Here is a 26551-nt window from a genome sequence, read left to right as displayed (position 1 = left end):
TTCGGTGTGAAAAACCTTTGCGCTCGTTGGGTCCCATACAATTTAAATCAAGCTCAAAAAGATGTCCGTGTGAAATGGTGTGAAGCTATGACGGAACAATTGAAGTCTGGATCATCTAGTTAATTTGGTGTTTAACATCGTAATAGGTGACGAAACGTGGATTTATGCATGCGAACCGGAAACAAAGCGACAACCTAACGTGTGGGTGTTCTGCGATGAATCTAAATCAACCAAAGTTCCTGCGCACAGGGTCTCCAAACAAATGATTCATCATTTTCTTTGGCAAATCAGATCATATTGCGACTCACGCACTGGGGAATTATAGAACAGTCAATGCAGAATGGTACACAACCATATGTCTACGAAAAGTACTGGATGCGAGCAGACAATCCAACCACAACCATCGAATCATTCTGCATCACGACAATGCCAGCTCGCACATAGCAGCTGCCACAAGTAATTTTCTGGACCAGGAAAACGTTGAAGTCAAGACATATCCGGCTTATTCCACTGGCTTAGCCCCTAGTGATTTATTTTTGTTACAAACAATCAAGAATATGTTGCCTGGGATGTGTTTCTATACTCCAGGAAGAAGCCATCGAGGCATACAAACTGCATGTTTCACACGTACCAACTCCGAAGTTGCATAACTGTTTCAAGATGTGCTGCATAGGGAAATACCTTGAAAAGCAATAAAAAATTATTGTACAGTACTTTGATGTTGTTGCGTTCTATCGTTTCCCCGAAATTTTTAGTGCAACCCTCGTAATATATTCAATTTTCTTTTTTATTTATAATTACCTTTCAGATTCAGCCTTGAAGTACACTCGAAATTTTGAGTTTAACACTTTAGGTTTCGCGTCCTTAAGCAATGCCGAAGCTATAAGGAATGGGATGTATTATGCTTTATCATGTTCTCTGTACCACGACTGTAATTGAATCTTGTGCTGCTGATGAGTGAGCAAATCATGATGTAAGACCAATTCACACGGTATACACCGTTCCACATCACGCTAATCTCACCTCGAGGAGAGATGGGTTCCATATGGTTTTAGGGTTAGCACTCACACATTTGACTCGCAAGACCTGAGTTCAATTTCCGGTGGGAGGTCATATGATTCGAATTGTAGACTTAAGCCCAGGGGGGCTACGGTGGCCGGGCCCCCTAAGTTTTCACTGTCCTCTCTAAAAAAAAATACGGTAGGCTTGAAAATGTACTATGGTGATGAACTATAATATGTTTTCATCGGCCCAAACTAACTTCTACCACTCCCCTATATTTTTGGGCTGGCTACAGGGCTGTTCATCCCATATAGCCTCGCTGCTGAAAGGGGCGCAAAACTCAAATCTAACCACTTCCAAGCAAGCTGGATTAAAGGAACATTGCACTAGTACTGGCTCAAAATCTAGAAAAACAGGAAATACTAAAGAAACGTATAAATCGAGCAACATAGAGGAAGAGCATAAAGGAATCCATCTGATGAGACTGAAAGAAGAACCTTCTAAAAATTGATCACTGGATATGAACCCAAGATCTTACGATCGTCAACTCTTCACCTAATTTGGTCAACTACGCCCCTCTAAGATGAACAAAAGTTGCCGCATAATGTCTTAGGAATGTTAATGTTTGCAAAGCTACAAATCCAATTTCCAATCTGATCAAAATCGCAATCTTTATGAAGTTTCAGATATTCTTTGACTCCCGTGTTCAGCAACACGACAGTAAGAGCTCCATCTTCATTATACGGTTGATAAAGTATTGGCATCACGAACATTTCTAGTTAAGTATTACGTATATTATAGGTAGTATCTACTTGATCTGAACGAAAATTAGCTCTTTGCCTAGTGTAACATAAAAAACATACATAACTTTATGGACTCAATAAAATTAATTTTACGTACTAGTTAACAAAATCACGATAAGAATTTACTCCTGTTCTGCAATGTTATTTGGACTACTAAATTAGGAATTGTAACACAAACGTATATGATGCTCATAAGTGTCTATAAGAGTTTTTTTTTTTTTTTTTTTTTTTTTTCAGGAAGACAAATGGTTGTGCATCATCAGACCACAAATATGAGATCCAGTAGAAATTAGTTTTCAGGTCGGACAAAGCGTAATGTAAAATGGGAGACTTATAATGGTAAATCCCAATTTTTAATACAAGGAAATAATATCAAAATACCTGGAAAGAATGCCTTTAAAAAGGTGTCTAAAGCATTTCAATTTAAAACTGACATTACCTACCTTACATTCAAAGTTCCCAGATTACAGAACGAAACATGAACAGGTGTTAGGAACCAACCGCGTAAATAGGAAAAGACTTGCTCAAAAAATAACGAGCGACATACATAATGCTGAAAACAACGACATCGATGTGCAAGTGGGCTGGGAGTACAAATTGCAGAAAAAAAAAAAACGATTATCGATGGACTAAAGCAAGTTTTCGTTACCATTTGGCTACACATTTTTTGATCTTGCCTATTGCGTTTGAAGACTATTATTTTTAGGTATTGTTCCTTGTGGTTATTTGTTTACATGCTTTCCGCGATCCAGAGAAGCTATTGCTTGCTGGTGACAACTCTGGTAAATTTTACGCGGAAGGTAGTCTGTGGATATATTGTTTTGCAAGCAGTGCCGGGAACAGACAGAAAAGATAGTGAACCGTTAAGGGTTAAAGAGTAATCGAGAATGCCAATTCCCCAAGAAGGCCACACAGCATTATATATCTAGTATATTTTGTTTGTTATATAATTTAGCATTATTTACAATACACCCAGAAGGCCTCATTTTATGACTGAAGAAAACAAGTTCTCCACCTCTGGACTAAAACATCTAAGTGCAATAGTAGTCTAATCAACACAAGTTCACAATATAATCAAAACCAAATTGCAAAATAAATCTGAAATTTTACTACAAACCTACGGTGCAGCATATAAGATGAGAGTTTTTTTGTATTAGTTACCAAATATAAGCTCTGTAAAATACGTTTCAAAAGACAATAGAAAACTTTAAATTAATGTTTCTCATTTTAAAATTATTGTTGGTTAGGGTACTCTTGCATCCAGGTCCAAAATTTTTGACTCGATGGCTTAAGACTAGAAACAACCCAGGGAACGTTCTTGTATAAGATGATGTGTCTATATCATTACATACTGCGGAGTAATATGGAAGAGAAGTAGCCAAGTTAGGTAGTTGTGGAGAAGATCTGGAAATATCTTCATCCAGCAGTGAATTAACAATGATTCATTATACTGTATATATGAAAATGTAACAAGAGAAGAAACCAGTTGAGAATGCTCCAAGAGCATTGCCAGAACGAAATTAAAAGGAAGGGAAAGATGGAGTGGGAAGGATAACTGTGATTATTCCTACATGTAAAAGTGAATATTTTTATCCGCACCTTCTTTTCTTCCTCGCAAAATATCATCTGTCTATGACTTACGGTTCCCGAGATATGACTCCTTAAATCTCCCGAAATGCGAATTTTTTTTTTTTTTTTTTTTTTTTTTTTTTTTGGCCAAAATCTGAGGAACGGTGGCAGTTGATCAATGGCTACAGGTTACTATTTTGGTACCAAAATATTCACATCCTCTTAGATTTGATCAACACCAATATCATTTTTGTATAATTTACAATTCCTGAGATATGACTCCTTAAATCTCCGGAAATCTGCCATTTTTGGCCAATATCTCGGGAGCGGTAAGAGTGACGGGAAAAATTCCATCACTTTCTTAGACAGTTTTTGGTGTTCTATTGAATGGAGGGCTCAAAATTAAAAAAAATAATAGCAAATAATAGGAACACACACACACACACACACAGAGAGAGAGAGAGAGAGAGCGATAGACATAAAGAATTGAGTAACGAACTTTGTAAGTTCATTGAAAATATTCAATAATTGATGCATTTCGTTTCCAAATTGCAATAGTTGTATTTGCCAATGAATAAAGAATGTTACAGTTTTGAATCAATACATCAATAGTTTCATTTCAAATTTTATATATGTTCTATAACGTCAGGTATTTCATTATGTGTACACATTATGTGTTAGGTATTGAAATACGTCAGGTATTTCATTATGTGTTTTCCAAAATGAACACATTTGTTATGATTTTATAACTATCCCGTTTTTCCTTACGTATCCAAGTTGCCATAGGAAATAACGTTGCTAGGTTACAAATTGGCTGTGTAAATGTATGATACTTATAGCTTCCTTTCTTTCATTAAATATTAATTAATTGTACGCAAAAATCAAATGGTATTCCCTATTTATCTCCTTTGTTCTACTATGTACTATGTGATTCAAGCTTTGATCAATTTTGCTAGAAAATGACACCGAAACTAGCTTTGAAAGTAGTCTAAATAAATTTATATTAATTTATAATGATGTAAATCCTATCTGAACCAACCCTTACTTTATTCAAAACATAACTGTAAAACAAAATTTTACAAATTAAAGAAATAAAATAATCGTTTTAAAGCGTCTAGTTGGAACAACTTATGGTTTACAACGCAATACTCATACTAAATTTTATAAGACCTTTCTTCTGCCGTGACTGACACATGGCCATATAACCTGAGTCACTGTTGAAACTGAACTTAAAGCATATTACTGAATCATAACATCACATCTCAGGAGTCCCATAAAGTACTAAACTTTCTAGTGAATTTGTTTATTGTTCTCCCGTCGATTGTTTTACCTATTCTGTACCATCTCGAAACATTGCAAGTTTAATATGGTGACAAAAAGTGGTTGCAGAAACAATCTAATGTCTTGTCCGGAACGGAAGTGAATATAGAGACATGTGGAAGTACTAATGAACTTTAGTTCTAGAAATATCAGGAGAAAATACTAGTTATTCATTCTTAGTCCCCCAATTATTAACTTTCTTAACAATATCTTTTCACAATTTACGATCGCTTCAAGGGTGTCATTTCGGGTCTTTATTATGCCAAGTGTTCCACTCAATTTGCAGCATATGAATTAATCAATTCCTACTCTCTACGTCCGAGAAATGGGTCAATAATGACAAGAAATCAAACCCAGGACACGAGAGCGTCTCTAAATAAATTTCTAGATTTGAATCTTCTAATTCAATTTTCATCGTAGTGCAAATTTGAGTCAGGAATTAATTCAGCATATCTTTCTCGCCTGAGGAGAAACTCGACCTATTATGATGGAATACGATAACAAAAGTAATTATAACGTGCGCTCCCTTTCTGTAGAGACTTCTTCAGACTTTACTCTTCCATGCTCTGTATACCTGTGTTGTACCAATGATTTCCTGGTATTTTGTATTTACTATTTTTGAAGATGTAGCGAACGTTAATCTGTTGAGATATTACTTTTTATTTCAAGGGTGGATCAACATCTTACGAATACAATTCAGCTTTGTGGTATAACTTTCACTCCGAGGCGAGTAAGTGTCAAGTTCATAGCATTACGTAAACCACGTATGATGCAAACAATAATTACTTACGTAGTTTACGTAGACACTTTTCCTCATGATATAGACATAAAAATATTTTCTGTCTGAATTTACGAAAAATAATAATCCCATTAATAAATGAGATTTCCAACTCATCATCATTATCATCATAGGTGTTCTGCCATTGTTGGAGGTCACTTCCTGCAACTAAGAAGTGTCCACAGTCCTCTTCGTCTTCATGTACGATTTCTCGTTTTCTGATATCGTTCGGTGTAGCCTTCTTCGCCCTCTCCCTCTCTTTCCTGCCATCATACCTTCTAACACGTCCCTCATCATACAGTTCCTTCTTATCCAATGCCCCAACCAGTTTCTCTTTTTCTTCTTAATAATATCTAAAATTATTCTTTTCACCCCCATCATTTCTAACACCCTCTCATTCGTTTTCCTCTCCACCAGCCAATTCTTTCCGTTCTCCTCTACACCCACATTTCGAAAGCTTCCAGTCGTTTTTAATCATTTTTCGTAATGTCCATGTTTCTGAACCATATACTATAATACTCCACACGTAGCAATTTATGAGTCTTTTTCTCAACTTTTTATTCAAGGCCCCACCAAATAGTATTTTCTTCTTCCTAAAGGCTTTCATTTGTATTTTTGCTTTTATTTCACATTCACACTTCATATCATCCCTAATAATACTACCCACGTATCAAAAACTAGTCATTTGTTTTATTTTCTCCCCTACAACTTCTATATTTGACACCGACCGCTTCGTTCCAATCACAATGGCTTTTGTCTTTCAAACATTTATTTTCATCCCATATTCTTCACACCCTTTTCTCAAGTTTTCTAACCTCTTTTAGATTTCCTCTTTAGATTCTATAACAGTATCATATCCACAAACCGTCCAACTCATAAGTTACAAAATATTGTGATGAGAAATGTAACATTTACTTGTATAGAAGACTCATGCCTCCCAGAAAAACCCTAAATGATTATGCTAGATCTTATATGTGAAAGTCACGTCAATCACTACATCTTGAAAATTTCTCATGAACAATATAACCTTCAGTGTTCAATTTATCCGTTCTACGTGTATTGAACAATTGCTACGTATTCGGTTCTTCCGTTGGGCCGCGGTGGCTCAGTGGTAGAGCGTTCACCTCCGGTGCTTGGGGTCCCTGGTTCGATCCCAGCTCGCGCCGCGTGGACTTTGTGTTGGACAAACACCGTGCTCGTGGCTTTTCTCGGGGTTCTCCCGTTTCCTCCCACTTTCTTCATTCCACTATTTCATTCATCTCTCATTATCACCGTCTCCTTTAGCCTAACCGGCATAACCGTGGGACGTAAAAAATAAAATTTCATTTTCATTTTTATTCGGTTTCCCCCATGTTTCTAATTAAGAATGGAATCGTGCCAACTTTTGAATCACACTGTACTGTTTTGTTGATTTCATACAGAGATAATTTCACGCGGACGATATGGCGCTTGTTGCGGAATCTAAAGAGGAAAATCAATAAGCTGTTAGAAAACTTGAGGAAGGGCTTTATGAATGTGGGATGAAAATAAATGTTAGAAAGACAAAAACCATGGTGATTGGGATGAAGCGGTTTGTGTCAAATATAGAAGTAGTAGGGGAGAAAATAAAACAGATGACTAGTTTTTGATACGTGGGTATTATTATTATTAGGTATGATATGTAATGTGAATGTGAAATAAAAGCAAGGATACAAATGGCGAGAAAAGCCTTTAGAAAGAAGAAAATACTATTTGGTGGGACGTTGAATAAAATGTTGAGAAAAATACTCATAAAATGTTACTTGTGGAGTATTGTACTGTATGATTCAGAAACATGTACATTACGCAAAAATGATGAAAAACGACTAGAATCTTACGAAATGTTTGTGTGGAGAAGAATGGAGAGAGTTAGTTGGGTCGAGTGGAAAACGAATGAGAGGGTCTTAGAAATGGTGGGGGTGAAAAGAATATTATTAAGAAGAGGAAGAGAAACTGGATGGGATGTTGAGTAAGAAGAAAGTGTATCACAAGGAACATGCTAGAGGGTATGGTGGCAGGAAAGAGAGAGACGGTCGAAAGAGACTACAATTAATGGACGATATCAAAACAGCGAAATTGTATGTGAAGACGAAGTTAGAGGAAGACCGTCGAGCGTGGAGGATTCTGAGTTATGGCAAGTGTCCTGCCAATAATGGCAGAATACCTATGATACTGATCATAATATTTATGCATATTCAATGCACTAGTGGCTTCTCTCTTACGGGAAGACATATCGTGTAATGTTTACATTTTATTGTTATTATTTGAGAGAAGAAAACTTAAATAAATACCAATAGGTAGATCACTTAAATAAAACGCTAAAATTTTACCTCCACAAACTAAGGGAAGAAGACTTAAATATACTCAATTCTTGTATACTAGAATTAGTACATATTTGAGCTTTTATCCCTTAGATTTTTGCGATAAGATTTTCATTTAACGTTTTCCGAAGTCCCTTCAAGAACCGGCATTCAACACAACTTTCACATATTGTATTATATGTGTTTTCTTACGTCTTTATCTTCCTCTTTTCTTTCTTTCATATAAATTACACTCAAGTATTCTGTAATTTAATGTACCAACAAGCTAATTACTAAACAAAGAATGGTGAAGGAAGCAATAGCAATAGTAGAAGAAGATAGCAATCTCAATAGAGATAAATGGCTTGCCCTCATTGGAAGAAAACGCATACAAAACAACCAATCGGGGCTTGTCAACCAACGCAACCAACTAGCCAACCGTAATTGGGGTCGTAGACGTCGCGCTGATTAGACGTCGCCATTGACCAATCAAATTCAGTTCCTCTTCCTGCCAGCACCTATATAATGAAGGATTCTTTTTTGTCTCTCATATTTCACCCTGAAGACGAGAACAATGTTGTAGGTTCTCGAAACGTTGGACGACGTATATTTCACCTGGCTGATTGCCCGAGAATAATTATATTCAAGCTCATCACTTTTAACAAATATAAGTTTAAATTAGTATGTCACAATACAATTCAGTTGTTGAGTTGATTTTAGTTTAGCGTCCTTTTCAACAGCGAGGCTAAATGAGACGTGGACCTACTGATTAACGTGGAATCCGAACCACATGAGCTCCCGCCGGGAATCGAACCCGGGTCTCAAACGGCAAATGCGCGTATGCTAACTGCTTAGCCACGAGGGAGCTCAGAATACAATTCAATAGATAGTGGAATACATAGGTAGTAGTCTTAATATTAAGTACTCACCATTATAGTTCAGAAATTAGTGATTTTACATGTTTTTAACAAAATGCATAATCCTCAGCTCGTCAAGGTGGTAAATTACCAATGATACATTCCTTCATCAGCCAAATTATACACAGTTTTTAAAGTTGCTGTTTTCAAATGGAACGGTGTAGATTTCCATTTTTATTGCATTTAAATTATAGATATAAAGTATGAAAACTACTTTTCTGGCAAAAGAAGGGTATTCACAGAAACACGGGATATTTACGGAGACCATACCATTGACAAGAGGAACGTGTTTAGATCAAGGGGAACATTTAGAGAAGAAGAAAAGAGCATTAAGGACAAACCACGCAGTGGTAGCCTATCAACTGTAACCACAGATACAAATCCTGAACGAGCGGAAGGAAAAGTCCATTAACATTCTCCAGAAGTTGGCTGCGGTCACAATACAATCCGAAACATAGTAAAAGACTTAGGTTATCGTAAAGTATGTACAAAATGGATACCTTGACAGTTGGAACTCGATATGAAAGAGAAAATATCGGTCATTTGCTCTGATCTGCTGGAACCGTTTCAAATCAATAAGGACAATTATCGATTTTGTGTCCGTCCAAAGAATAGCATCACTGCTCTTCTCCAAGACATGAAAAGCTCAAAAGCCAGCGCTTAGTATATGGCTTAAACAACGCAAACCGAATTCTTTGCATAGAGTAGTTTCATCTAACTGACTAGTGTATGACCTAAAGCACAGTTTTACATCTAAAAAAGTAATAAGGAAAGGGGGAGGGGATGACGTAGGAGATCAAGCGTTGGAAAGTGTATAAGTAGTCATGAATATGCTTATAGTACATCTACTAATTCATCGGCTACACCTTGGATGTACTTAATTGTCTGTGACCACTGCCTTTGCTAACTTGATGTTATATTTACCAGCTCTTTCTCCCCTCGCTGAAAAGGCAAGCATTAAAGATAGGATTAGGGAGGTGGGTTCAGCAATGGCAAAGAATACTTCGCTTGTAATGGCAGGGCCGGATTTAGCATTTTGGCGCCACTAGGCCCAATAAATTTTCCGCCCCCTAGTCTGGTTAAAGTTACTTTCCTAAAAACCTTTATTTTAAAAAAATATATATATATATCAGGCCTATATGTTAATTGCTTAAACACCACTCCACGATGCAATTTTATCATTGCAAGTTTTTTGAGTAATTTACTTGGTTCTGGGCTTAACAAAATACCGTTAATGTATTAACAAACGATTGGTGAACTTTACCAACAATTATTTGTTCCAATGAACTTCAAAATCAGAATGCTTTATTAGCCTGATTTTTTTTAATCAATTCAAAAAGTATGTTATGTTATGGCTATTTATTTTTATTTCTAGATTTTTTTAAAAATTTTTCTCTCGGCCGTGCGCCCCCTGGCAGCTTGCGCCCATAGGCCCGGGCCTACCGGGCCTATTGGGAAATCCGGCCCTGTGTAATGGAGACTACGCTGAATAAGTGTATCTTCCTATAGAGTAGTCATTTCTAACTTAATCCTTTATAACGTCAGTTTGCTGCTGAAGGGAAGAATCTGGCAGGTAACCGACGTTGATAAAGTACAGTGTGGACAGGGAAACAGGAACGGCGATTACGTAGGCGAAGATTTTGCAGGCTTACTACTCCTGGCTTGATGATGAAACTACACGCGAGCCACAGGCAAACAGGAACAGTGATAGTGTAGGCGAAGATTTTGCAAGCTTGCTGCTCGTGGTCCCATGAAGAAACTACACGCAAACCACAGGGAAACAGGAACGGCGATTGTGTAGGCGAAGATTTTGCAGGCCTGCTACCCGCGGCCCCATGACGAAACTACACGCAAACTACAGGTAAACAGGAACAGTGATAGTATAGGCGAAGATTTTGCAGGCTTGAGTGTAGCGAAGATTTTGAAGGCTTGCTATCGTGGCTCCATGACGAACCCACACGCAAACAGCAGGCAAATAGGAACAGCGATAGCCTAGGCGAAGATTTTGCAAGCTTGCTTCTCGTGGTCCCATGACGATATTACAGCAAACCACCAACATTTGTTTATTCAATTATCCTACTTCCACTCATTTGCACATAGTATTTCTCTTTCCTCAGATTTAAAATCGCTCTTCTATGCCATACATCGATCAGTTGTATAAAGTGACTGGTATAGAGAAAGAATCTCTCCAACCGTACTTAGGGTTTGCACAATTTGGGTCAGTAAATACAATAAAATGGTTAGGCCAAGAGTGTTATTGCTTTCGTCATGGTGCTCATGTTAACTATAATCATGGGTTCTAATAAAACCATTTCACTTCATATGAAGTTTTATCTTTTCAGCACTCTATCTATATATATAAAAGAGAACGTACAAAATTTTGTCCGCTCATCACGCTAATACGGCTGAACCAATTTCTTTCATTTTTGGGGGGTTATTAGGATTTGGACCCTAGATGGTTTTTATCATATCACTTTAATTTTTAATTACCAGTGTCTTGAGATAATTGACCATTCAAGTGTCCATAACGTACAAATCCTTTGTTATTAGTTCATCATAGGTAAAAATAAACGTATTTATATGCAACCCGCATGACCGTGTCACTCGGCGGGTTAACATAAATGACAGGCGATATACAGCGGAAAATAGCTTGAATCTTCTGTTTAAAATTTTTTAATTGATTTGCTTATTTTTACAGACACTTTTACAATATGCCAGCACCGGGATGACCGCAGCGAAGCGGGGCGGGTTAACATAAATGACAGGCGATATAATGTTAAGATTTACTGCAATCTTCTATGGTTTTTATCATATCACTTGAAAGCGAAAAAGTAAAAATTATCTAAGTAACAAAGTTTATTGCGTTCCGGGGTGACCGCAGCGAAGCGGGGTGAACGCTGCTAGTAATAAATATACTTTTTACTTCATTGATACCCATAATTATTCTGTGTATGTCACCAATTATTTCAATCCAACCTCGCGCCAGGTGGACTTTGTGATTGACAAAGACTGTGTCAAAAATTTCTTATTTTCTTCATTCCGCTATTTCGTTTACCATCATCGTCATCGTCCCCCATAGCTTGGTGCAAAGCTGTGGGACGTTAAACTGAACAAAAATCATGAATTGTTTAAATTAATTATTATTTTTATTCAGAAAGGTAAACAATATTTTAGCAACTAATTTCTGAATAACAAAGAAAGATAGTGAAATATTAATAATAATTTATGTAACAAGACAGACACACAAAAACCTGATAACTTCCATTACTTTATGTATTTCTTTTATATCATTAAACTGTTTTCATTTCTGCATGATTTGTTCTGTTCAGATACTACTTTTCTCTTTTCTTATTTATTATCTTTCATTTCTCTTTCTTTCTCCAGCCTTCGTATTTCTTTCTTTCGTTTCAGTGTTGTTTTGTTTATATCTTTCTCGTGCTGATGTCTTTTCTCGTTACTTGAAGATAAGTGCAAAAATTAAAGATAACTAACTCCATTGTCAATTTTGAATCACGATGAAAGATTACCATATACAGTAATTTTACACGAAATTAAATATAGAAGTAATCTTAAACGTATGAAATATTTTCTTTCACTCATAGATAATTTGAAAAGACATTGCATACTGAAGCAATAATACCTTCTCCCCGAAGTTTCATATTATCCTTTCCCCGGTCAACAGAAACTGTTAGAATTTTTCATTTGCTGAAACTTATGAATGACAAAGAATGTTTTAAATCGATGAACATGGATCTAATTTACAGTATACAACGCGGCGATTGTAAAGTTTGTTGCATTTGAAAGTACATATTTCAACATATAATGTATTTTAAACTTAACTATAGAACAAAATAGAACTCAATTTCCTAAATTATTAACTCAACCTTTAGTCAGTTATTCACAATCTTCATTAGTATCGTTTTACAAAGAGTAACTGAAAAGTTATGAGTCTAATTGTTTACTAGAATAGAAAATTTATAAATTTCATAATGGTACAACATTTGTTCGTTCTACCACCTTCATGGTACTAAGGAACTTGCTTCGTTTTTGAGGGGTCCTTGAAATAAAGAGGAAGTCAGAATTTGGGAAAATAAAAAAAAAGAATCCAGAATAGGCTGTCATAATTAACAGTTGAATGGAATTTCACAATCCAATATCCATCAGATTACGGTAAATACTTTAGGTAAATCTACCCCTTCATATGCCACCAACAAACGATGGTTCCAAGAATTCACGAATGGCTAAAAGAGTGCTGCAGAGATAAACTGAGATTAGAGAGGCCATCAAATAATATCATCAATGAAAACCTTGTCTTCATACTTGATAAATGTGTTCACAAAAATTGCCCTAGGCGATTGTCAACTTGTCAGGTAGCATAGAGGCTGGGTATATCACAGGAATGAGCAGGTCAGATCAAATTCTCACAAATGAACTTGAGTCATCAAAGATTTCAGCTCGATGGATCCCATGTCCTCTGACTCTTGAACAAAAGCGTACTCGATACATCACGTCATTGGACAATTTGAAACTATTTGGACAATTTTCTCTCACAATTCATCACTACGTAGAAATGTTAGGTTCATTACTAAATCTGCCCAAAACTGAAATTCAGAAGTGGAAGCTCCCAAGAGAAGGCAGAGGTTGTTCCTTCCGCTAACAAAGTGATGACATCAACTCTTTTGGAATTCATGAAACATAGCGTTGATTGATTACTTTAAAAAGAGTTAAAATATCACAAGGCAATAGTATGCTGAGGATGTGAAAAGATTCAGTGCTCAAATCAAAGCAAATAGGCCACAAATGCTAGCCAAAAGAGTACTGTACCAGCACGACAATGCTTCAGGTCTCACCAGTTGCCATGACAATTATTTATGAATCTGAATTTGAACTCAAATCTCCTATCAAAATATTCCCCTGGTATTACCCCCTCAGACACACATTTCTTCTAGAATTTAGAAAAAGGTTTTAACTAAATAATATTTTGTAAAACATTCTATCAGCAAGATTGATCCCATATGTAGATAAAATTATTGGAGATTATCAGTGCGGATTTAATTGAAATCGATCAGCTATTGACCAGATATTTACAATTCGACAAATACTCGGAAAGAAGTGGGAATATAATGCCCCAGTATATCAACTATTTATTAATTTTAGAAAGGCTTTCGACTTGGTAAGGGCAGAAACACTGTACCACATACATGCAGAATTTGGATTACCAAAAACCTAATTAGATTAATTAAGAAATGTTTAAATGAATCCCAAAGTAAAGTCCGGATAGGAAACTTTTTGTCCACGAGCTTTCTCCGTCCAGAATGGCCTAAAATAAGGAAACGCGTTGTCGCCATTATTATTCAACTTTGTCCTGGAATGCGCTATAAGGAAAATCAAAGGTAGCAACCAGGGCCTAGAGTGGAATGGTGTTTACCAGGTTATGACCTATGTTGATGATGTAAATTTAATAGGGAAAGTTAGGAGAACAATAGAAAGAAATGCAGAAGTCTGTCGAGGAAATTAAAGCTTAAAATATATAAAAGGATAATCATGCCTGTTGTTCTGTATAGTTGCGAAACATTGTTACTTACTCTGAAAGAAGAACATAGACTGAAAGTATTTGAGAAAAAGATCCTGAGACGAATATTCGGACCCAAGAGGAACGGGAATGGGGAATGGCGGAAACTTCATAACGAGGAACTACATAATTTATACGGTTTACCAAACATTGTTAGGGTCATCAAGTTAGGAGGCTTAGGTGGGTAGGTCATGTAGTTAGGATGAAGAAAGTAGAAACGCTTTCAAAGTCTTGACTGGAAAACAATCGAATGACTGGAAGACTTAGGTACAGATGGGAGGACAATATTAAGATGGATCTCATAGAAATAAGAATACAAAGTAGAAACTGAATCCAGTTGGCTAAGGATAGAAGTCAGTGTAGAGCTTTTGTGAAAGCGGCATTGAACCCTGCGGGTTCCAAAAGCCATGCAGTTAGTTAGTTAGAGCCGAAAATGAATTGTGGCTAAAGATCATAACTTAAAGATTGTTTCTAGTAGAATATGAGCAGATTGTTTCTAGTAGAGTGGACCACGTATATTTACGTACACGAGGATATCGAGTATATAACGCATACAGTATCTTTAAGGCTAAAATATTCTCAGCCACTCCGCACACATATTCTTCTTTTTATTTAGTATTTAATGAAATTCGCATTAAATGTGGAACATTAGTATACAGAATACTTATTTCATGGTAAAAGCCCCATAAAATTGCCCATTGTTCTATATGATGGTATATACACAATACTTTCTTAAAACATTTAATTTTATTAAGCATACATTGGTATTTACAATACGTATGTTCCTACTAGAAGAGCACCTCTTCATGGTCGAGTGGCTAATGCGAGTAGTTTCTGTGTGCGTAGCATCGGATTCCAATTCAAATGGGGTACGTCCCTCGATATCTCAAATCCAACCACCTTCCATCCTTATTATAGAACTTGTTCCTATTTGGTTTGCTTGATTTATTTGAGTTATTTTTTCTTCGCAGCACCGAAGCTAAAAAAAAAAAAAAAAAAAAAGAGAGAGAAAGGACTTACCGTTTAACGTGTGAGAGACTCGAATAGCTACTCAGCTTTGTATGCGATTCAATCATTCCTTCGGGAATCGAACACGGAACCACAGAAAGTATTATGTTAGTTAGACTAGATAACAAAGAAATACTTCCGAGATGAGTTACATTAACCATTACTTACGTTTTCTTCATTTGGTAAGTACAAATAAATTGCACTCCTTACTGCATTTAAACTTGTATTGTGAAAGACTATTGAACTCACTGTAGTAGTCTTTCGCGTGTTATTCTCGTATCTGTGTCTCCAACTAGCAGATACAGCTGCCTCCAACCAAAAACGGAATTCACAAATTGTACATATTTTGAAATAAATAAATGAATAAATAGTCACTTACCTGATGGATCGTATTTGATGCTCTTGAATTCCTCCATGCACGGTATCACTGCCAAAGTTCCAGCAGGTGTTGTTGGCCAACACAGAACTGTATCCCATGATCTGTTACAGTACAACGAGTCACCTTTAGGATAAGATTCAGTTTCAAATTGGCTTTTGCACAACAGTTCATTCTTATCGTCATTTGTTAAGTTCATTGCCTCCATCAAAGCATGCAAATCATCTACCGAATACTGTGTATCATCTACGTCATAGATTTCTTCACTATCAGAATCATCAGGCAGTTTTACGTCACCGGCCATCGTTAAAAAGATATTCAAACACAACGACACTAGCACAACACATACAAACGATATCGTAAGTGAAAAAGACATTTAAATAAAATTAATTACACGGTTTATTTCACCAATATCGCACAAATGCAATGTAACAAGTAAACGATTAACGAAATCAACGTTTGCTTTGAAAATACAGTTAGGCTTTGAAGTGTGGAAAATAAACAAGGAAACACCCTCACTTTTATTTTATATGTGTTTCAATCTTCTTTTCTCATTGATACCATTATTATTATGTTCTTATTCACTTATTTATTTTTCTCGTTCTCGTACTTAATTTCTCGTTTTTGTATTTATTTTGTCACGTTCCCGTTCTTATTTTCCTTGTTCTCCTACCTGTTTTCTTTTCGTTCCCGCACTTGTTTTTTTCTCGTTCCCGTAGTGTTTCTTTTTCTGTAGGTTTACTAGATATTTCTCTAAGAAATTGATAATCGAGTAAAACTTATCGATTGTCACATTTACAAAAAAAAAGAATAACGCCTTTAACGTTAATAAAATAAACAAATCGCGGACGACAATAGCAACAAAAACAAATAATAATCACTAACCGACATCTGTCTTCAAACAAATAAGTTTACTAACACAAATTCGCGACATGAATTCACAAGCAATACGTTCCATAACTATTTTTCCTTCGCCGATTGAATAATACATTCCTTATTGGGAACACTTTGATCCATTATTTTCCAGGTCGGCTTTTACCAAATACTTGTTGTTCATGGAATACACACTAGCGTCAGCTTTCTTCCTTTAGTTACTTGAGCGTAGGAAATCAAATGTTACTGAGGTTTACGTTGATATTGTATGTTCATTACACCCATGAAGAACATTTTTTTCTGAAAAGAAAAGGGAAAACCAATTAGAGAATATCTTCGAGTAGGACTACGTTTGTGTATTCATTTTAACACTCAGTAACAAAGAATTATCTGAATCATTATCGTTAATTACTTCTTAAATACTAAACTCTACGAGTTTAAATATTAAGTTCTTACCTTTTTTACCAACCGAAAAGATGGTACTGCGAAAAACTAATGAGGAAAAATAAATTTCATCATATGTTATATCCTTACAGTTCTTCAGATACATATCGCTGACTGAAGAGAGACTGTAACCTTCTAAACCTTGCCTAGCTTCTTTTCGGAGAGATAATGAAAAATTCCTTTCAAAGAAAGTTTTTTATCCGGACATCCTTCTTTGTGAGTCCCACAAACTATTTTCCCAGTTTATTGATCTAATACGGAGATGATTAAACCGTGGACTTGTTTCAAGGGCAGAGTTTCGAATATATCACTGAAAATCTTTTGGGAATCTTGTTTCCTTAACTTTCAATTTCTCCCGCAGGAATTGGAGAATTTACATGCTTCTCTAATGAGTAGTGGGAAAATTGTTCTTGTCACGTGTTGTGATGAAAGCTCCCATAACACAGAGAACAAGCCAACAGGACAGTCATTTTGTGAGAGTGTGTGTTTTTTATTAATGTTGGTTGTGGGAGATGAAAACTTTCGAGCAGACATGGTTTCGGAAATTAAGAGTAAGTCGAAAGAAGAAAACGTAATGTTCGTTGCAGTTGAAATATGATAGTGCTTTAGTAACACTATTATTGAATTTGTTGTACGATGCCAAGTACACTTTTGCCAGGCATTATGAATATAATATAATTCATATTATCAACAAAACTAATAGTGTTGACTCTTGGATCAATCTTCTAATTTTCCTTTACGCAGTACTTTGCATCAGACTACTTTCTGAGAAAGTAAGCAATATCACCACTTGGGTGAAGCTAAGAGTCAAAAACTGGAAGGAACATCATCGTGAAGTATTAACAAAGCAGCATCGAGGGACCAAAGAACCTCGCAAACCACAAAAATTCAGTCCACTCAACACCAAGAGCATCGAACAAAAATTAGCAGATGGTGATATACGTGGCGCTATCAGACTACTGATATCCGATGACACTGTGTCGTCAGATACGTCAGTACTACATACTCCTAAAGAAAAACATTCAGCCCACGCTCACTCATTCATCAATCCCGAACCACCTGAGGACTCGACTACTGTAACTAAAATCGTCGTCGAGTTATTTAAAGCGATAAAATTCTTCTCCTCTGGTTCGGCAGCCGGAATGGATCATCTCCGTCCTTCAATCTTAAACGATCTTCTTATAAATCAAGCCTTCGTTTCAAAGGAACACTTAATGACATCAATATGTGAATTTATCCACTTAATTATATCTGGGAAAGTGCCTACCATTTTAAGACCTATTTTTTTAGCCTCACTTTTAGCACTGAAGGAGAAAAAAGGTGGAATTCGTCCGATAGCTGTTGACAATGTTTGGAGACGCTTTGAGCAAACATTATCTGCTTCCGGATACGAGATTCATTAATTAATATATTATCACCACACCAACTCGGGTTCTGTATACTATTCGGAGCAGAATCAGCTGTACATGCTGCCAGAATGTACTACTCATCTCACCATACTGAAGTGAAAGCATTTTTAACAATTGACTTCCGCAACGCCTTTAATGAACTTAACCGAGACTCAGTGTTGCAATCTGTTAAAATTAACTTTCCAATTTACACAAGATACGTCACACTCACGTCATGCTACTCCGAACCAAGCAATCATTTATAAGTGATAACATAATTCACTCACAATGTGGAGTACAACAAGGCGACCCACTTGGACCAGCACTGTCCACCCTAACCATCCATCACATAGTTAACAACATTAACACAGAATTAAATATCTGGTACTTAGACAACGGTACAATAGCTGAAAATATCATCGGGCGCTTTCAATAAAATTCGTCTAGAAGCTTCATCTATTGAATTGTTTCTTAATTCTTCCAAATGTGAAGTGAGTTTTCTGAGCGTCAGAGATGATGAAGTTCATGACCTCTATGAAAGATTTAACGAAGTAGAACCTGGTATCAATCTCTTATGACCTACCAATGTGGAAACCTTAAGCGCTACCATCTCTGCCGAATCAAGGGGAAAAATTTTATTGGACAATATATCAAAATTAGAATTCTTCTTTTGTCAATTATCAAAAATTTCTGCACACTCCGCTGATTATTTACTACGAGCTTCACTTTCAATTCCAAGATTACTATATTTTCTTCGTTGCTCCCCTTCCTGACAGGATGATAAATTACTTGACAAGTTCGACCACACTCTTAGAACAGGACTGGAATCCATTCTAAACTGTTCTTTGAAAGACAGTTCATGGTTACAAGCTTCCTTACCAGTTGAGAATGGAGGCCTTGGGATTAGTCGAACCATGGATATCTCCATGCCTTCTTTCCTGGCATCATTCTATGGCTCACAAGAACTAATTAGATTCCTTCTTCAACAGCAGGTTGACTTAGACTCGATTCGAGATATACAAGACTGTATCGATAAATGGAAGGATCCCCACCTAACGACAAAAGACATGTCCAGTCTGCTTGAGATGAACCCATAGTTAAGCTTCGTTTATCTTCACTCTTATTATCAACTAATAACCCAGATGACAAAACCAAGATGTTAGCTGTCTCTTCCTCCAAAAAAGGTGCATGGCTTCAAGTCCTACCTTCTCACACACTCGGCCTACACCTTTCTAATGAGAGCTTTCGTATTGCTACAGATCTGCGCTTAGGTGCTAATATTTGTGAGCCTTACCACTGTCCTCCCAGCAACGCATATGTTAATAATAAAGAATTACAGGGTCTATCATGTACAAAAAAGTGTTGGAAGATAATTTCGACATCTTAATGTGAAGGACATCGTTTGTAGGGCCCACGTTTCAGCGGGAATTCATTCAATAAAAGAACCAAATGGTTGTTGCCGCTCTGATGGTAGAAAGCCTGACGGCATAACCTTGGTGCCATGGAAAAAAGGAAAACACTAGTCTGGGATTTCCCATGTTCCGATATATTTGCTCCTTCCAACATCCTCCATTCTTCAATTCAGGCAGGTCTCGTCGCCCCTCACAGAAAATCCGACAAAAGACTAAAATATACAACCCTACTAGCAAATATTGGTTTGTAACAGTAGCAATAGAAACCAGTTGGTGTTGGGGTCACGAAGGGTCTAATTTCATTAACTCAGTTGGTGGTCGATTAGCGATGAAAACTGGTGACCCCGAGCTACTGCATTCCTTTTCCAGCGTATCAGCATTGCATCCAGCGCGGGAATGTGTCATCGACCTTAGGCATATTACCTCCTGGTAAAGAACTGGACGAGATTTTTCTTCTATAACCCACAATAAGATAGAAGTACAGACATCATTAAATGCTGACAATCACGTTGACGATGTTCCGAAGAATGTATTGAATCCAGGAAAGGATTTTTTTATTTACTGGCGAAATATAAATTATGAATATAATAATTAGTTATAAATAGTGGACAAGTTTCAATCAAGGAGACAGGCACCAACACAATAACAATGTATCGACACCGTACAGTAGTATAGTTGAGGTAGAGTTGAGTTGAGTTGAATTTCAGTTTAGCGTCCCTTTCAGCAGCGAGACTATATGAGACGTGGACCGACTGATTACCATGGAATCCGAACCACATGAGCTCCCGCCGGGAATCGAACCCGGGTCTCCCGCGATAGTTGAGGTAGAGTGTGTATAGATAAAATTAAGGACGTAACCTCTAAATGTTTGTAGATAGTTAGTGGTATTGGTAGAACTTATTTGAGGCACTCAAGTTCAATGGTGTAGGAACTAATTCAATGGTTCTGACGCCGTGCTTCAGTTAATAAAATTCATCAATCTTCAACTAAATAACGCTAACAATTTGGCGATATCTTCAGAAGCCAATATTGATGATGAGGAAGTGAACTTTCAAGGTAGTAAATATGTTAGTGAATAAAAGTGAAGAGGAGGAACATGAAGTCGTTAGTGAATAAGAGTGAAGAATAGAAACGTGAAGCGTTAATCAATAAGAGTGAGGAGAAGAAACGTGAAGAGGAGAAACGTGAAGTCGTTAATCAATAAAAGTGAGGATTAGAAACATGAAGTTGTTAGTAAATAAAAGTGAAGAGGAGAAGCGTGAAGTCGTTAATCAATAAAAGTGAGGATTAGGAACATGAAGTTGTTAGTAAATAAAAGTGAAGAGGAGAAGCGTGAAGTCGTTGGTAACTAGAAGTGAAGAGAAGAAACGTGAAATCATTAGTCAATAAAGGTGAAGAGGAGAAGCGAGAAGTCGTTAGTAAATAAAAGTGAGGAAGAGAAACGTGAAGTCGTTAGTGAATAAAAGTGAAGAAGAGAAACGTAAAGTCGTTAGTGAATAAAGTTAAAGAGCAGAAACAGGAAGTTGTAGAGAGGAAAATTTTATTCTATGTATTTTCAGAGTTTCAGACGATCCTTCTGGATACCAGAAATTAGTCTTTGAATAATCCAGGAACCACAACCACGTAAAAGAAGAAATGCAAAAAATTACATAAAATGTTAAGTACCAGGTATATATCAAATATTATATCGTATTGCAAAATAAATTTTACCCCCTCCTCAGAAATGAAGAAAATAAAGACTTACTAATAACAAGATGTCTAAAGTTAAAGAGCCCCAGGTTTACAATGCAATAGAGTACAGAAGACTATAATAGTTATGATTTGTCGTAAGAGCTCTTTTGTGTGAGCGATTAGCATACGCACCTTTTAAGTGGGAGACCCAAGTTCGATTCAAGGTGGGGGCTCATGTTGTTCGGAACTGACATTAAGCTTTAGGTCCACTTCTCACATAGCCTCGTTGTTGAAAGGAACACTAAACGCAAAATTAAATCAAATGATTTGTGGTTGAAATTAATATCAAATGTGGCTTTGCTGTGGTCTTAATTTTCGGAAAGGTACCAAATTTTTTATGTTAATACGTAGTAATATAATGAGATACCGGAGGAATTTGCATGAAGATGTAGCAAAGTATAGGTATAACAGGGGCGTCAGTGGAGCTCCCGCGGGGGCAATAGGGCACCAAGAAGTTTGAGATTTATAAACATATCAACCTTAGCAAAATGTTTGTGTTTGCAAAAAGTGTGATCAATTTGTTTTCAAAGTGTTTATCGAGAAGAAATGTTTACGTATGTCACACTAGACACTATTTTTAACAATTAATACTTTTCGAACACGCAAAGCACACTTTTAAAACACTATTTGTTCATTTTGTTCCTCAAAATCTGTTCTAAAAGTGTTTAAATGGTGCTTTATTTTCACTATATGGTTGAGCTAAAATACGTAAATTTTCATAAACATATTAACACAAAATAGTAACTGATACAAGCGATTATCATCATCATTATCGCCACTCCCCGACTAGACCTTTTTCCTTGTTTCAATTTGCACTTGAACACCACTTTCGATCGAAGACATAAAAATACGGAACTTTAGCTTCATTTCATCCAGCCCCATTTTGTATCTACTTTTATTTCACACTAACGAAATTTATTCACTTTTCATACGTCACTTTTAACTCTCTCAATTATAGATACATTATTGTTATATTTTCGTCTCATAGTCAAGCAAGCACGAATGTGAGTAGGATTTTTTAAACTGAAAGATGACCGGTTTTTGAAGGTTAAGTTGGCAGTGACTTCTAAACACGTACATACAACAATACTCGGTGCGAAAGATGAAAATTCGAACTAAACTGTGTGGCCTCGCGTACCGTAGTCGCTAACGCTCTCATTTCGGTGCGAGCAGTCCCGAGTTCGATTCCTAGTGGGAGAATTCGTCGAAGATGTGTAAAACGCTTTTCAGGCCATCCACCCTGAATGAGGTTTTCCTCATTTACACCAGGCAAATGCCGGGGTGGTATCTAACACATAGGTCGCAGGAAGCTTTCTTTCCCAATTTTTGGCTGCTACTTTCAAAACGTAACGTGCTAACATAACCATAGATGCCGAAAGCCCAGAAATCAAATCCAAAATCGAACTAAACTGCACGAATGAAAGATGTCGTAATTTCAAGTAGACTTTGAGGCACATGTTTGGCATATTTGCCGCTTCCGCAGTGTTTGGAGGACCAATATAATGAGTTTCTACTGTATTTATACCGGACGGTGGTAGTACATTTATACCACTTCCGGTTTAAGAGAGAAATAACAGCAATGACCCTATTCTTGGAACAAATAATCCATATCAACAGCCACTTCTTTTATCAATTATGTTTTTTTTCAAAAAATAGGAAATGATAAATTTCCTTGACTTCCCGTTCGAATAGTCGGTTAATACAGAGATTGGAACCTGTTCTTGAGACATTAAATCCGTATTTTTTAAAAAAAATCCACTCCTCACTATCTCTCACTGTTTTTGTTCTGATACCAGTCAATAGACAGACGAAAACACAGAGATATCCATTCTATGACTTTCCATACTTATGCATAATATCGTAATTTGGAGGTCGAAAATATATTAATTATTGTAGCTGCACCGGTCGGAGTCAAACCTTGGCATCCTACATGTTGAATTGATATTATATAATTTTCTTACTGGAACCACGTTGGCTCAATAATAAAGTATTTCCTCTAGTGCGTGGGGTTCGTGGTTCGATCCAAGCTCACTCCAAGTGAGCATTGTTATAGACAAACATCACGTGTGCAGGATTTCTCGGGGTATCTTGTTTTCTCTCACTTTCGTCATTCCACTGTTATCATGAATCTCATTACCAACACCACTCTTATTCCAGCTGCATGAACATGGAATGTAAAAACTTTTCTAAAAGATGATCACTAGTAATATCAATAGTTTTCTGTCTATAATAGAGCAGTATATTCCATGAACATACATTTGATTCTGTTAGCTTGTCTCTAGCCGAGTTATATTCCCAAGCATGACCTCTGAACATGTGTAAGAATCGATAACGCGCGCTGCAAGAGTTTAATTATTCCTTACCCGAGTTCACAGTTTTCATATGCTCTAAACTACACAGAACTCTCTCAAAATAAGCAGAAGTTTAGTACTATGTGCTGTGTTTCAAAAAACGATTCTCAGCAGATTATTAAACTTCATTGTGATACACAGTAAAGAATTTTGTAAAATTATAATGAAATGGTGACAAGGGTTGTGACTGTCGACCATTGTTAAATTTCACAGATGACTAGTATGATAGAAGATATTCTTAGAAATAATATAGGAACCACTGTTTACGATTACATGCTGCATCAGGTGTATCACTTTTAGGAGAATGTGCTTTACTATTAGGAGCAAGTGTATCAACCTTAGCATAAATCAAAAAAGAACATACACCATCTTCTTTTTTTTCTTATTAGTGAATATTTTTCATATATATGTGTAAATACCGTAATATATGTATATAGAAAAATCCTGGCCGAATTAAACTTACAAACTGGACCAGATTAGCAACGAAATATATATATAGTGCCATAAAAGTTTCCCTAGATTTTTTCGAAAGCTAATCATCAGCATTTAGCACAGAGCATGAATTTGTTTTGTCAGCTGAATACAATATATCGATTAACAAACTTTTATCTTTATGAAATATCAAAGAGAAACCAAACATCAAAGTTTAAGGGTCAATCATAATTTTGGGCTTCATAATAATTAACCATACGATGTATTTTATCTAGCTAGCGACATAATAAAAGAATGATTATTGTATACTGCGATAGCAGTTTTATCTTAATGGTTGACTTGCTTATCGTTCAGTATCAATTTTTACGTTTGAAACGATATTAAATCTTTCAGTTTTATGTCCCATGGTAATGCCAATTAGGCTAAAGGAGATGGTGATGATGAGAAATGAATCAAATGGTGGAATGAAGAAAGTGGGAGGAAACGGAAGAACCCCGAGAAAATCCACGCACACGGTGTTTGTCCACAACAAAGTCCACTTGGCAGCGAGGTGGGTTCGAAACAAGGACCCCATGTACCAGAGGTGAACGCTCTGCCACTGAACCACCGCGACTAAAGTTTAAATGTTAATCATGATTTTGTACTTTGTAGTCATTAACTACACGATGTGTTTTCAATTTGCTAGTGACATAATGAAAGGTCCAATTATTGTATATTTCAGTAGCACTTTAATCTTAGAAGTTTGTTTTCGTTATCGCTGAGTATATATTTTTTGGTTAATAATAATAATAATAATAATAATAATAATAATAATAATAATAATAATAATAATAATAATAATAATAATAATAATAATAATACATTGAAGTACGGATCAAAGATGACTTGGGCTTAAAGACACCAGGCGTGTATCGTATACCCTGTGAATGCGGAAAGGCTTATATAGGACAAACAGGACGCACCATTGAACAACGTTGCAGAGAACATGAAAATTACATTAGATTATTCCATCCAGAAAAATCAGGTTTAGCTGAACACAGTTTAACTGAAGGACATAAAGTTTTATTTAAGGACACATCCATCATTACCAAGAGCACCAATTACTGGACCAGGATAGTAACCGAATCTCTTGTCATAGTTCATGAACCGAACAACGTTAATAGAGACACTGGATTTCAACTCAGCCCCCTGTGGAACCCAGTCATCAGTACCACAGCAAAGAAAACGACACACAAACATCCAGATAACTCTCAGCCAATCAGTACCACGGACTACGGAACATAGCCAGCCAACCACAGCTCCAGCTTTCAGATGGAATCAGCCAATCAAGAACCAGCATTTTCGCCAGTCCAGAGTATATATTACTTACATCGGCTGATCTCTACATAATTGCCCTGATGATGAGAACGATGACAGTTCTCGAAACGTTGGCCCATCCACCAGTTTTCACCTGGCTGACTGCCCGAGAAGAACTTTATCAATAATAATACATGTTCTTGATTTTCTCGAAAATTACGGTAAACTACACTCATTCATCATTAGGTTCAGCTCATTGAGATCAATCAATTTTTACATGACTTAACTTTGAACATTTTTTCTGTAAAACGCTAATCATATACAAGTATTTAAAGTAGGAATGAATGTTATTACAATAACGACCAGCATTATAGAAGTCATATATTTTTTATACTTTATTGTATAAAAAATATTAGTGGAGAACAGTGGCTAAGTGGTACAGCGTTTACCTCTGAGACGAGGTGTCCCGGTTTAATCCCAGGCCATCTGAGTCTGTGGTGGGCAACATCATGTCCGAGGGTTTTCTCAGGTTCTTCCGCTTCCTCCCACATTGTCATCCTACCTACCAACTCTCTCATGATCATTAACTTTTATTAATCATTTCTCTCATTTAGCTTAAAGAACAGAATCATACGTCGTAAAACTAGAAATATTTTATTTTACAAGTCATCCTCTGTTACGTAACATTGTAAATATGCGTTAATATAATGCGCAACGCTATAATATAATGCCAAAATATCTGTCAGCGGTTCGTAGTAGTATATAGAATCAATTTTATATTAAAGTGAAGTTCGTATAACGATACAAACAAAATAAGGCCAAACTAAATGTCAGTACAACGCCTCTCGTATATGCAACCCACAATACTTAGGAGTCATTCTGGTTGTCTAACGTTGGAAAGTTACGAAAACAATACTACCCAACGAAGTTAGTCATATCATACAAAGGATGATGAAAACAT

The 26551-nt window shown here is 36.4% G+C and overlaps 1 protein-coding gene across 2 annotated transcripts in view; it reads right to left on the bottom strand.

The window, feature by feature from the left end:
* LOC145671020 (diuretic hormone receptor-like) overlaps positions 1-26551 on the bottom strand; it is a 1407723-nt gene that overhangs the window by 795327 nt on the left and 585845 nt on the right. For both annotated transcript variants that reach the window (XM_081739675.1, XM_081739676.1), the window contains exon 4: positions 15667-16836. In XM_081739675.1, the coding sequence (XP_081595801.1) occupies positions 15667-16039 (373 nt within the window). In that variant the 5' untranslated portion in view covers positions 16040-16836. The remainder of the gene's footprint in view (positions 1-15666; positions 16837-26551) is intronic.

This window comes from Thermobia domestica, chromosome 15, assembly GCF_964235325.1.
Source record: "Thermobia domestica chromosome 15, izTheDome1.hap1.1, whole genome shotgun sequence".
Lineage (NCBI taxonomy): Eukaryota > Metazoa > Arthropoda > Insecta > Zygentoma > Lepismatidae > Thermobia > Thermobia domestica.
The sequence above is the reverse complement of the archived record's forward strand: the minus strand, read 5'-3'. Positions and strand labels throughout refer to the sequence as shown.